At 40.7% G+C, this 12,056-nt stretch overlaps 1 protein-coding gene across 1 annotated transcript in view; it reads right to left on the bottom strand.

Moving 5' to 3' along the window:
- Window positions 1-12,056, bottom strand: part of LOC126473448 (arylsulfatase B-like) — a 332,111-nt gene that overhangs the window by 32,158 nt on the left and 287,897 nt on the right. The window contains exon 8 of the mRNA XM_050100501.1: window positions 8,926-9,074. Within this exon, the coding sequence (XP_049956458.1) occupies window positions 8,926-9,074 (149 nt within the window). The remainder of the gene's footprint in view (window positions 1-8,925; window positions 9,075-12,056) is intronic.

The following is a 12,056-nucleotide window of genomic DNA, read 5'->3' as shown; positions in this document are numbered from 1 at the left end:
ATTACTAGCTGAGGAAACAAATCCACAAAGGACAAGGAAAGAAACAAAGTTTGTAACTGAATTTAACCTGGACCTCATCATCACAGAGAACAAAAGTTAAGTACTCTGTTTTACACATATTATTCTTATACCTTGGTACTGACTGTAGAGTTTAGCTCATGTGAAATTTCTTTTCCTTTTTCTCTTTCATTTTATGTTGTTCAAAACTGAAAATCAATCAAGCACCAATTCTGGACAGTGAAATAGTAAATAATGTAGAATTTGATTAAAGATTCAGTGTGAATGTGAGTAATATCTGTAGTCCATCTCTAGGATGCAATAACTGTAGGCTGAAAAGTTTATGAAATTCACAAATGAAAAATTTGGGAAACAGACTTGTGGACAAGGATCTTCTGTAGATTGAGTGGGTACACCTCTATTCCAATCTTGCTTCCAATCCTGCACCCTGTGGATAAGACCCTTGTGGTGAGCCCAGGTGCAAGTCTGTCCCACGAACCCATGCACTGCCTCCTACTGCAGTCAAGTTGCAGGCATTTCCTACCCATTAAAAGGCATGACTATGTGTGAAAGCAGGCATGTTATATATCAGCTATGCTGTAATTACTGCACAACATTCTGTTTGGGCATAGTGATAAACAACCATCTACTCATGTGAACGGTCACTGCTAACCTGCGGCAAGCTACAAACTTCACCATCAAGTTGCTGAACATACACACCACAACAGAAATTATTTCAGAAGCTGTTTCATTATGTGGGCCGTTTACCTTCCTCTCATTTTCTCTCCTCCCTCCCTCGCTCCCACTCTCCCCCTTCTCCCTCTATCTCTTATTTCTGTACCCTCTGAACTCCTTTCAGCTTGCTATGCAGCCACTGAGTCATCTGTAGAAAGACCTGCCTTGCCTTATCTTGCTGCTGCCTCCTTGTCTTGTATATTCTTCTCCACCCCTGACCACCTCCATTAGCCCAAGCAACTGCTTTCAGTGATTGATAATCAATAATTAGTCTCATCATGACTGTGGGAATGTTCATTTGGGTGACTGTGTAGCTGTGTGTGGGAATGTGTGTACTGTTACTAGAAAAACCACAAGTGCTCAAAAGCTAGTGTGAATACTGTTTTCTGTTACATGTTTCTATGCTTCACACAATAGTCAGCTATAAGTGAGTGGTTGCCTTTCCCATATTTTGTGTGTTGTTCCGTCCAGGAAGAACTGCTTAATAAGTACTGTTGTATTAGTAAATAGTGTGATGATAAACTGCTGGAATGGAATATAGATAAAATGGCAGGAAACTTTTACTCTTTCTCACAATGAGAGAGTGTAATGAAAATATTTTAGAAGCTTGATTGAATTTTCACTTCATCTACATCTACATGATTACTCTGCAATTCACATTTAAGTGCTTGGCAGAGGGTTCATCGAACCACAATCATACTATCTCTCTACCATTCCACTCCTGAACAGCACACGCGAAAAACAAACACCTAAACCTTTCTGTTTATTGAAAGGAGTATTTTCAGTGATTAAAGCATTGTGGGCAGAGGACAAAAACAGACAAGTTAAAAACAGTAAAAGCTGTGACAGTAATAAAAACTTCATTCGTTAGTCTCCCTTGTATGAGCTTACATAATAAAAATAATCATCTAAAGCAAATACACATGTCTGCAAGATGGCATCAGCAGGAAAAATACAGTGACACTTTGCTCTCATTAAAAAAGCAAGAAATAAACATTTCTTTGTGGAGAGAATGTGAATAGTAAGTATTGAAAGGTGTTTTGTGTGTCACGTGTAACTACTGGCTACACAAAAAGTGCATGAAAGTAAACCTAAAATTCATCAATGATGATTTTCTGTCGACATGCTATGGCTGTTTAAATGATGAAATGGCTCACCTTGTAAGTGCAGGGAATTCAGAAAACAAGAAATAACACTGAGGCATTAAAATCAAAAATATTGACTATAACAAAAGAAAATGATAGATTAGTATGAGAAAAGCAGTCCTGTGTTGTGTGTGTGTGTGTGTGTGTGTGTGTGTGTGTGTGTGTGTAAAATCCATCAAACAGAAAAACAACATGACCACAAAAATATGAATGCACGTACAAACTTCAAAAACAGCAACACGTCCAGTGTTTCCAATGATGATTTCATGAAAAACTCAACAAGACAAACATCTGTAGATAAATATAAATGGAAGATGGTGACATACAGTAAAAGACAAGACAAGACCACAACTATGCAAGGGAGTGAAAATTGGTTTCTAATAATTGGTGACTCATTGCTGAAAAATATCACTGTTTCCAGCTGCAAAATTGATGGGCAACTGAGAATTACAATGCAACAAACATTTTAAAAATATGGTAAATGAAAAACAAGCAGCTACAAGACTGGTTTCAGAAAACAAACATATTAAGAGAGGTGTCTGTATACTCGATGGAATAACAAAATAAGAAACAGAGTCATTTGGCAGAAAGTGTCTATGCATGATCCTGGCTGATACTTATTGGTATCAGAAAAGAAGTTCAGTGAGTCTCCAAAATAAATTGTGCCATCAAAAAACAATGTGATAATCTTCAAGGTTTTCATAGTCCCAAACTAGTTTCTATGTGAAAACTCCTAGGAAAGGATGGCATGCCTTTAAAAAGACTGAGGTCTCCAACTCAAACGCCCAGCAGAATTTTTACAAATGTCTTCTTAATCAAGGAAGCAAGGAAAACTAATATGGCCTGATGGGAGTGGAAAAGCAAATACCCTTGGTGAAAAGGCAAAATTATACACACCACACAAAAAGGAGGCACTACATAATATGTCTCACAAAATGTAAGGCAGTAAAAGAAAAATTATATAAAACTACTGCATCAGAATATTTAATACAGTGATAACAAGAAAATAGAACCAGATATACTATGCATTAGTGAATATGGGCTAACTGAAAGTCAAGTAAATAACCTGACAATAAAGAACTCTATCTTATCCAGTTATACCTGTAGATCTGGCATAAAGGTGGTGGATTGTTTATGTATATTAAAACAGGAAATCTACTGCAGCCTATAAACAGTAAAGGTGTAAGATTACATATAGCTGAAGAATAAGACTTTGAAATTACTGGTATAGTGACAGATGACTTTACATTGTATTGTGTGTACAGATCACAAGTGGCAAGATTAACATCTTTCTGAAAAAAAAAATCAAACTTGCTAGTAGTGAATGTAAAGGGAAACATTGATATGTGTGAAGACTTCATGATAAGAACTGTTATTACAGATTAACATGGAGACAACATTATCTGCGCCAAGAAGAGCAACTTCTCAAAGTCAGACTCTTATTGACAACATCATTGCTAATATCAGTAGGTGTAACTATGAGTCACATGTAGTCAATTCTTATACTACGTCATTAAATGATGTAGTATCCGAACAAAAATAAACAACCAAACAAATCAGGATCATCAATGAGCAAAATAGTTACATCTTTAGAAGAGTGTAGGGGTTGTTTGGGGGAAGAGACCAAACAGCGAGGTCATCGGTCTCATCGGATTAGGGAAGGATGGGGAAGGAAGTCGGCCATGCCCTTTCAAAGGAATCATCCCAGCATTTGCCTGGAGCGATTTAGGGAAATCACGGAAAACCTAAATCAGGATGGCCGGATGCAGGATTGAACCATCGTCCTCCCGAATGCGAGTCCAGTGTGCTACCACTGCGCCACCTCGCTCAGTTTTAGAAGAATATTAAGTGGAGAAACCTGTAATGAAACCCTACAACTGTAGAATGTAAATGAAAAGTATGAAGTATTTATTATAACAGTTAATAGTGGTCTTAATGTAACATTCCCTGAAGTAAAGAGACAAGAAAATCCATCTCCTTGAAGCCAATAACATAAGATGAAGTGAAGGATACCATACAGAAAGTGAAGTCCAAGAAATCAACTGGAGATGTTGAAATATCAGATCAAATAATAAAGCTGATAAATGAACAAATAATCACATCATTATTGGACAAAGCAAACTGTTCATCCAGAGATGAAAATTTTCCAAACAAGCCAAAGGTAAGCAAAGTAATGCCAGTGCACAAGAAATGGGATAAGAACAATCCCAACAACTATAGGCCAGTTTCACTTGTATCAGGTTTCTCAGAAATTCTGGAAAAGCTTATGTATAATACTATAGTTGATTAACTGAAGGTAATTTTCTTGTGCTGTCACAGCATTATTTCAGAAAGGGTATATCTACAGAATCAGCAACTGGCAGTGTGGCAGATTACATTATACAGTACTTAGATGAGGAAAAAAAATCGCATTGGAAATGTTTCTGGATCTGTCCAAAGTGTCAGGACCACTGATCACGAAATACTCATACAAAAATTGGAAAACTGTGGCATTTGATGACAAGCAGGAGCGAGGATACTGTTATACTTATGCAACAATAAACAGTACGTATCAACAGGGAATGAACCATGAATTTACTTTTTCTTAAGAATTTACTTTATTTACTAGCGATTCATCAAGAACATTAACACATTTAATCACACTATGTGAGTGTGGAAGTAGTTGCCAGGGCTCACAGCAACCTCTGAAAGACTACACAGGTGCAAATCTGCAACACACCAGATTACGTTAAAGTAAAAGTTTTAACAATTCACACAAGCACACACACTATGCACCCCATAGGAGGGATGGAAATGATACAAAACACTAAAATTAAAAGATTAACTTGCCACTGAAGGTGCAACTTGACTTTAATTTCTAAGAAAAGTCTTACGGTGGAAGGGTGGCAACTTTATATACTAAAATGACCATTTAAATAAAAGCCCATGAAATGCAATCTTACATAAAATTATACAAGGTTGGCCAAACATTCTCTACAGTACACATATACTGCCTCTCAACATGATAGGCAAGATAAAAACATACTTCAGGAATTAGGCCATTACACTTCAAGCAATAAATCTGTTAACACACCGAATCTGACAAATATGACAGAGGCAGCTATTAACGTACGGCAGATTGATAGGGAGATTACCGAACAACCCGAACCGCAGGTTGCTCTAACCCACTCCTACTCCACAAGGGGAAAAACAGACCACCCAATTCATAAATAACCACCTTCCTGTGGGTAGGTAAACGGAGAAGAATGGTGGGACGACCACAAAGCAAAATGGCTGGTGACCTCACCAAGAAAACAAGTAGAAGTTAACAAGAGTAAATCAAACAACATATCACCAATCACTTAACTTCTAATAAACTGCGATTTCTTGAGAAGACCTGGCGTAGCACCCCCAAATCACTCTCCCAAACTGTCCGCTGTCAGCCGCTTCAACGGACGCAGGATGGCGCGCCGATCTCCCGTCTCACAGCGTCACAGCTTGCACTGGCCAGACTGATGTCGTGGGTTGACTCCTGTTGCTCTCGTGACGGCCACGAAGTTACTACCCTTCGCTATACGGCCCACTGGACTCACGTGGTGACCTCACATGCGCCGACACTCAAGGTAGACAAGTCATCTTGTGTCCCTGTGCACGACCGACCAACCGATTGATCCAACCGCCAATGACCATTGCCTGAGCAACTCGAGCAGACTGGAGGCCTAAATTGCAGACTCAGATGCAGGAACTAAGCCCCCGACCGGGCGACCACTCGTTGAGTTCTCTCACTGCTCTACAAATTCGGACGAGAGACAGACTGGCAAGCTGGGGACGAGAGACTGACCCCAGACTGACTCCAGACTCACCCAGACTGACCAACTGGCGAGCTCATAGCGCCCCTTAAATGCACGTGAACAGGCAACCTTTCCCCTTTCCCACTAGAGGGAGACACCAAAGCTGCGATTGCCACAGCGGCCCCACCGCCAGAAACGGAGGGCGACTGGTTCACACAACGCACTGTGGTGTGCTCTTCTAAACAGCAATTTTTACCACGGCTCAGGGAACACATACCAGTCAGAAACCAGAGCCATCAAATATGGATTGCCACAGGGATCAGTAATGGGGCCATTAATATTTAATCTGTTAGTTAATGACATGGCTGTTGAAGAGAAAGAGAAGAAAATGTTGTATGCAGATGACATGACAATATCGAACAGTGACCAAAATAAGGAACAGCTTGAGAAAAGAGCATACATTTCTGCTAACTTCATAGCCCAAGGGCTCTTGGAAAATGGACTGGTTATAAACATAAAAAACAACATTTTGAAACAAATAAATGGCTGTATACATGGATTTATAGGTGAATGACACAAGGCTGCAAGCAGTAGAATCCACTAGAATCCTAGGTATTGCCTCAGAAATGAGCTGAAATGGAAACAGCATGGACTCAGGTCCATCATATTCATAATGAAGCAGCTACCGCAGTGTGCAGATAAACAAATTGTGTGCACAGGAACATTTTAAGAATAACCATGCAGAATATGCCAGAATGAGATTTTCACTTGGCAGTGGAGTGTGTGCTGATATGAAATGTCCTGGCAGATTAAAACTGTGTGCCGGACCGAGACTCAAACTTGGGACCTTCCAGAATATGCTTCAAAAATCTAGGACTCTTAACTTTTACATCATTGCTCATATAAAAAGCAACAGTACACCTCAAAAATTATGTGCAGACTGTATTACAAATGCTAGTGTACACACCGACAACACACTGGAAGAATGATCTACAAAGCATACCCCACCAGCTGACAGTGTTTGAGAAAGGACCCCAGTACTCAGGTATCACATTATTAATAAGACTGTCTAAAAACCTACATGATAGTGTACATGATCCCAAATTTCCAAACTCAAAGACTATGTTGTGAAAAAGGAACTTTACAGTGTAGGGGTAGTTATCACATTCTATTTATAATCAAAGATGTTAGAATATAGTCAAAATGTTTAAGAAACACATGGTAATGATTATTTTTTGTTTATGGCATGCCCTGTATTACATGTACATTACTGTACACCAAGTAATCATACAGCATCAAACAAAATTCAGTTCAATTCAATTCACCACTAAAATTTACTACTCAAGTACCAATGAGTCCAAACAGTCAGTATGTGCAAAACTGCTGTTAACTTCTCATCAGTGGCATGATAGATTATGTGAAAATATGTTATTATTGTTAAACCCATGATAACTGTGATTCTGCTGAGTCCTAGTTTTTAACAGTTTGTCCTGAAATTTTGGGTGTTATTTTGATAATGCACTGATTTGATCAAAAATAATATCGGATCAGAACCGTTCATAAAAGATGAGGCCTAACCACACTACAGTGAACAAAGCAGATGAAGACTCATGAAAACCATGAGTGCTTAAAAATCCAACTGCTCCCCCCTCCCCCTCTTCTCCTTGTTTTAGGACTGACCTATCTAATTTGAAAGCCCTATTTCTATGTGGTATAAAGAATATTTTGTTTCTTCTTTTAATCTTATAACTTGGTAACTATTACTACTCAAAAATTCTGTTACTTATTCATTCAAATTTCAGAACACAAGCCTTTCACAAATGCCCTGATACTATGAAAAGCTCTTGGGTTTGTGGGCAGGTGGTAGCATTAAGGTACCATGACATTTCAATGAATGTTATGCTCATAATTTTCCAGTGATCTCTTAATGGTACAACTCAGCAGGAATCTGAGATTTTCACCAATAGTAAAAGCTCAGAAAGTCTAAATTTACATGTCTGACATTATTGTCTTTTAATCATTCTTTTTCTCTACTCAGTTACATATAGTTTTATTACAGAAAACATGTTAGTTACCATAGAGAAATATTTCAAGCATAAAATTGGGTTTCTGGAAATTTATTGGCCCGATTTCATAACACATGGGGATAAAAGGGTGCACTGAAAAGTTAGCTTACAACAAAACTACCCAGTACAAAATGCATATAAAGAATATACTGCTACTGGTTTATCAAAATAACTTCATCATCAAAAGCGTGAAAGTGTTGCTTACAGTTCCTGCCTTTTATGCTGTTATTAAAAATGCAATAGCTCTGTATTTCAACGTTGTGTAAAACTCTTCCTATGCAAGTCTGTAAACAGTCACTATGAACAATGCCACAGGCAGTCAACAGTCAGACATATCTGAGTTCAATAAGTTGCCTGTATTCAGTCAGGGAGAAACTGTCACTCAGACTTCTTTGTACATTGATAACAGAACTTCTTATATGTAAATCATCACTAAAGTATTCTGTGACAATGTGCTTTAACTGAAGTGTAACTTTATTCATTTTCACTTTATTATCGAAAACTGTTTACTCCATTTACTGGACTGGAGAGATGATTTTATTCACTGCTGATATCCCTGCATGATTTTAAGCATATGGGAAGTGCGAGATCATTTCTACCATTTGTGTTCCACCAGGCTCTTCCATTATCATAATAATATTGTCTGAAGTAACTTACAAAAAGTTTCTGTGCTATTGTCTGTTCCTGGATCATGTAATGAAACCCTTGTTAATTACTATAACATCTCCTTCAGTGACTTTTCACTATTCACAACTTGCTTCTCTTTTTGTACATAAATCACAACTCAGACATTGTTAATAATGGCAGTATAGCTATTTATGAAGATGATACAACACTATTCATAGATAATGACACAGAAAATCTGGAAATAAAAGTCAATTTGGATGTAAATAATGCTGTCCAGAGGTTTCACAGGTTTAACAGTGTAGCAGCTCTTCAGTAACAAATTGAGCAAAGTATATTTATTTAAAGTGCACTTGTGGCAACTAATCTTTTGTTTGGCTATCCATATATCTATGATGAGAGATCCTTTTGGGTACCTTCCAACCATTTATCATTAGTGATGAGGATGTAACATTTGGCTCCTCAGAACACTGAAATTGCCAACTTCCATCACAACATATTTGATTTGACCCATATAACGTATATTGTTTATTGATCAAATAAACATAAGTAAATAAATGAAAATAAATAAAATAGATAGAAACTTACGAAACATCTCCTCCTGCAGCTGCATACAGAGTAGGCAACCAATCAGTGATGTGCATCATGTGAGTTGACACACGTTTAGGCTTGGAGAGTAGTGGACTCCATATGAGGCCAGCTCCTCTTACTCCACCTTCCCATAATGTATTCTTTACCTAAAATGAATAATGACTGAGTCATACTTTTAAATGATTTATTGTGGTTACTTTAATTTACTGATTGAGAGTAATTATTTCTGCATATGCTGCCTTTTATTTCTATCTATATACTTTAATATAATGGAAAGAAACATTCCACGTGGGAAAAATTATATATAATAACAAAGATGAGGTGACTTACCGAACAAAAGCGCTGGCAGGTCGATAGACACACAAACAAACACAAACATACACACAAAATTCAAGCTTTCGCAACAAACTGTTGCCTCATCAGGAAAGAGGGAAGGAGAGGGGAAGACGAAAGGAAGTGGGTTTTAAAGGAGAGGGTAAGGAGTCATTCCAATCCCGGGAGCGGAAAGACTTACCTTAGGGGGAAAAAAGGAAAGGTATACACTCGCACACACGCACATATCCATCCACACATACAGACACAAGCAGACATATTTAAAGACAAAGAGTTTGGGCAGAGATGTCAGTCGAGGCAGAAGTGTATAGGCAAAGAAGTTGTTGAAAGACAGGTGAGGTATGAGTGGCGGCAACTTGAAATTAGCGGAGATTGAGGCCTGGCGGATGACGAGAAGAGAGGATATACTGAAGGGCAAGTTCCCATCTCCGGAGTTCGGATAGGTTGGTGTTGGTGGGAAGTATCCAGATAACCCGGACGGTGTAACACTGTGCCAAGATGTGCTGGCCGTGCACCAAGGCATGTTTAGCCACAGGGTGATCCTCATTACCAACAAACACTGTCTGCCTGTGTCCATTCATGCGAATGGACAGTTTGTTGCTGGTCATTCCCACATAGAATGCGTCACAGTGTAGGCAGGTCAGTTGGTAAATCACGTGGGTGCTTTCACACGTGGCTCTGCCTTTGATCGTGTACACCTTCCGGGTTACAGGACTGGAGTAGGTGGTGGTGGGAGGGTGCATGGGACAGGTTTTGCATCGGGGGCAGTTACAAGGATAGGAGCCAGAGGGTAGGGAAGGTGGTTTGGGGATTTCATAGGGATGAACTAACAGGTTACGAAGGTTAGGTGGACGGCGGAAAGACACTCTTGGCGGAGTGGGGAGGATTTCATGAAGGATGGATCTCATTTCAGGGCAGGATTTGAGGAAGTCGTATCCCTGCTGGAGAGCCACATTCAGAGTCTGGTCCAGTCCCGGAAAGTATCCTGTCACAAGTGGGGCACTTTTGTGGTTCTTCTGTGGGGGATTCTGGGTTTGAGGGGACGAGGAAGTGGCTCTGGTTATTTGCTTCTGTACCAGGTCGGGAGGGTAGTTGCGGGATGCGAAAGCTGTTTTCAGGTTGTTGGTGTAATGATTCAGGGATTCCGGACTGGAGCAGATTCGTTTGCCACGAAGACCTAGGCTGTAGGGAAGGGACTGTTTGATGTGGAATGGGTGGCAGCTGTCGTAATGGAGGTACTGTTGCTTGTTGGTGGGTTTGATGTGGACGGACGTGTGAAGTTGGCCATTGGACAGGTGGAGGTCAACGTCAAGGAAAGTGGCATGGGATTTGGAGTAGGACCAGGTGAAACTGATGGAACCAAAGGAGTTGAGGTTGGAGAGGAAATTCTGGAGTTGTTCTTCACTGTGAGTCCAGATCATGAAGATGTCATCAATAAATCTGTACCAAACTTTGGGTTGGCAGACTTGGGTAACCAAGAAGGCTTCCTCTAAGTGACCCATGAATAGGTTGGCGTACGAGGGGGCCATCCTGGTACCCATGGCTGTTCCCTTTAATTGTTGGTATGTCTGGCCTTCAAAAGTGAAGAAGTTGTGGGTCAGGATGAAGCTGGCTAAGGTGATGAGGAAAGAGGTTTTAGGTAGGGTGGCAGGTGATCGGCGTGAAAGGAAATGCTCCATCGCAGCGAGGCCCTGGACGTGCGGAATATTTGTGTATAAGGACATGGCATCAACGGTTACAAGGATGGTTTCCGGGGGTAACAGATTGGGTAAGGATTCCAGGCGTTCAAGGAAGTGGTTGGTGTCCTTAACCACTTCCTTGAACGCCTGGAATCCTTACCCAATCTGTTACCCCCGGATACCATCCTTGTAACCGTTGATGCTACGTCCTTATACACAAATATTCCGCACGTCCAGGGCCTCGCTGCGATGGAGCATTTCCTTTCACGCCGATCACCTGCCACCCTACCTAAAACCTCTTTCCTCATCACCTTAGCCAGCTTCATCCTGACCCACAACTTCTTCACTTTTGAAGGCCAGACATACCAACAATTAAAGGGAACAGCCATGGGTACCAGGATGGCCCCCTCGTACGCCAACCTATTCATGGGTCGCTTAGAGGAAGCCTTCTTGGTTACCCAAGTCTGCCAACCCAAAGTTTGGTACAGATTTATTGATGACATCTTCATGATCTGGACTCACAGTGAAGAACAACTCCAGAATTTCCTCTCCAACCTCAACTCCTTTGGTTCCATCAGTTTCACCTGGTCCTACTCCAAATCCCATGCCACTTTCCTTGACGTTGACCTCCACCTGTCCAATGGCCAACTTCACACGTCCGTCCACATCAAACCCACCAACAAGCAACAGTACCTCCATTACGACAGCTGCCACCCATTCCACATCAAACGGTCCCTTCCCTACAGCCTAGGTCTTCGTGGCAAACGAATCTGCTCCAGTCCGGAATCCCTGAATCATTACACCAACAACCTGAAAACAGCTTTCGCATCCCGCAACTACCCTCCCGACCTGGTACAGAAGCAAATAACCAGAGCCACTTCCTCGTCCCCTCAAACCCAGAATCCCCCACAGAAGAACCACAAAAGTGCCCCACTTGTGACAGGATACTTTCCGGGACTGGACCAGACTCTGAATGTGGCTCTCCAGCAGGGATACGACTTCCTCAAATCCTGCCCTGAAATGAGATCCATCCTTCATGAAATCCTCCCCACTCCGCCAAGAGTGTCTTTCCGCCGTCCACCTAACCTTCGTAACCTGTTAGTTCATCCCTATGAA

The sequence above is a fragment of the Schistocerca serialis genome, chromosome 4, assembly GCF_023864345.2.
Source record: "Schistocerca serialis cubense isolate TAMUIC-IGC-003099 chromosome 4, iqSchSeri2.2, whole genome shotgun sequence".
Taxonomy (NCBI): domain Eukaryota; kingdom Metazoa; phylum Arthropoda; class Insecta; order Orthoptera; family Acrididae; genus Schistocerca; species Schistocerca serialis.
The sequence above is the reverse complement of the archived record's forward strand: the minus strand, read 5'-3'. Positions and strand labels throughout refer to the sequence as shown.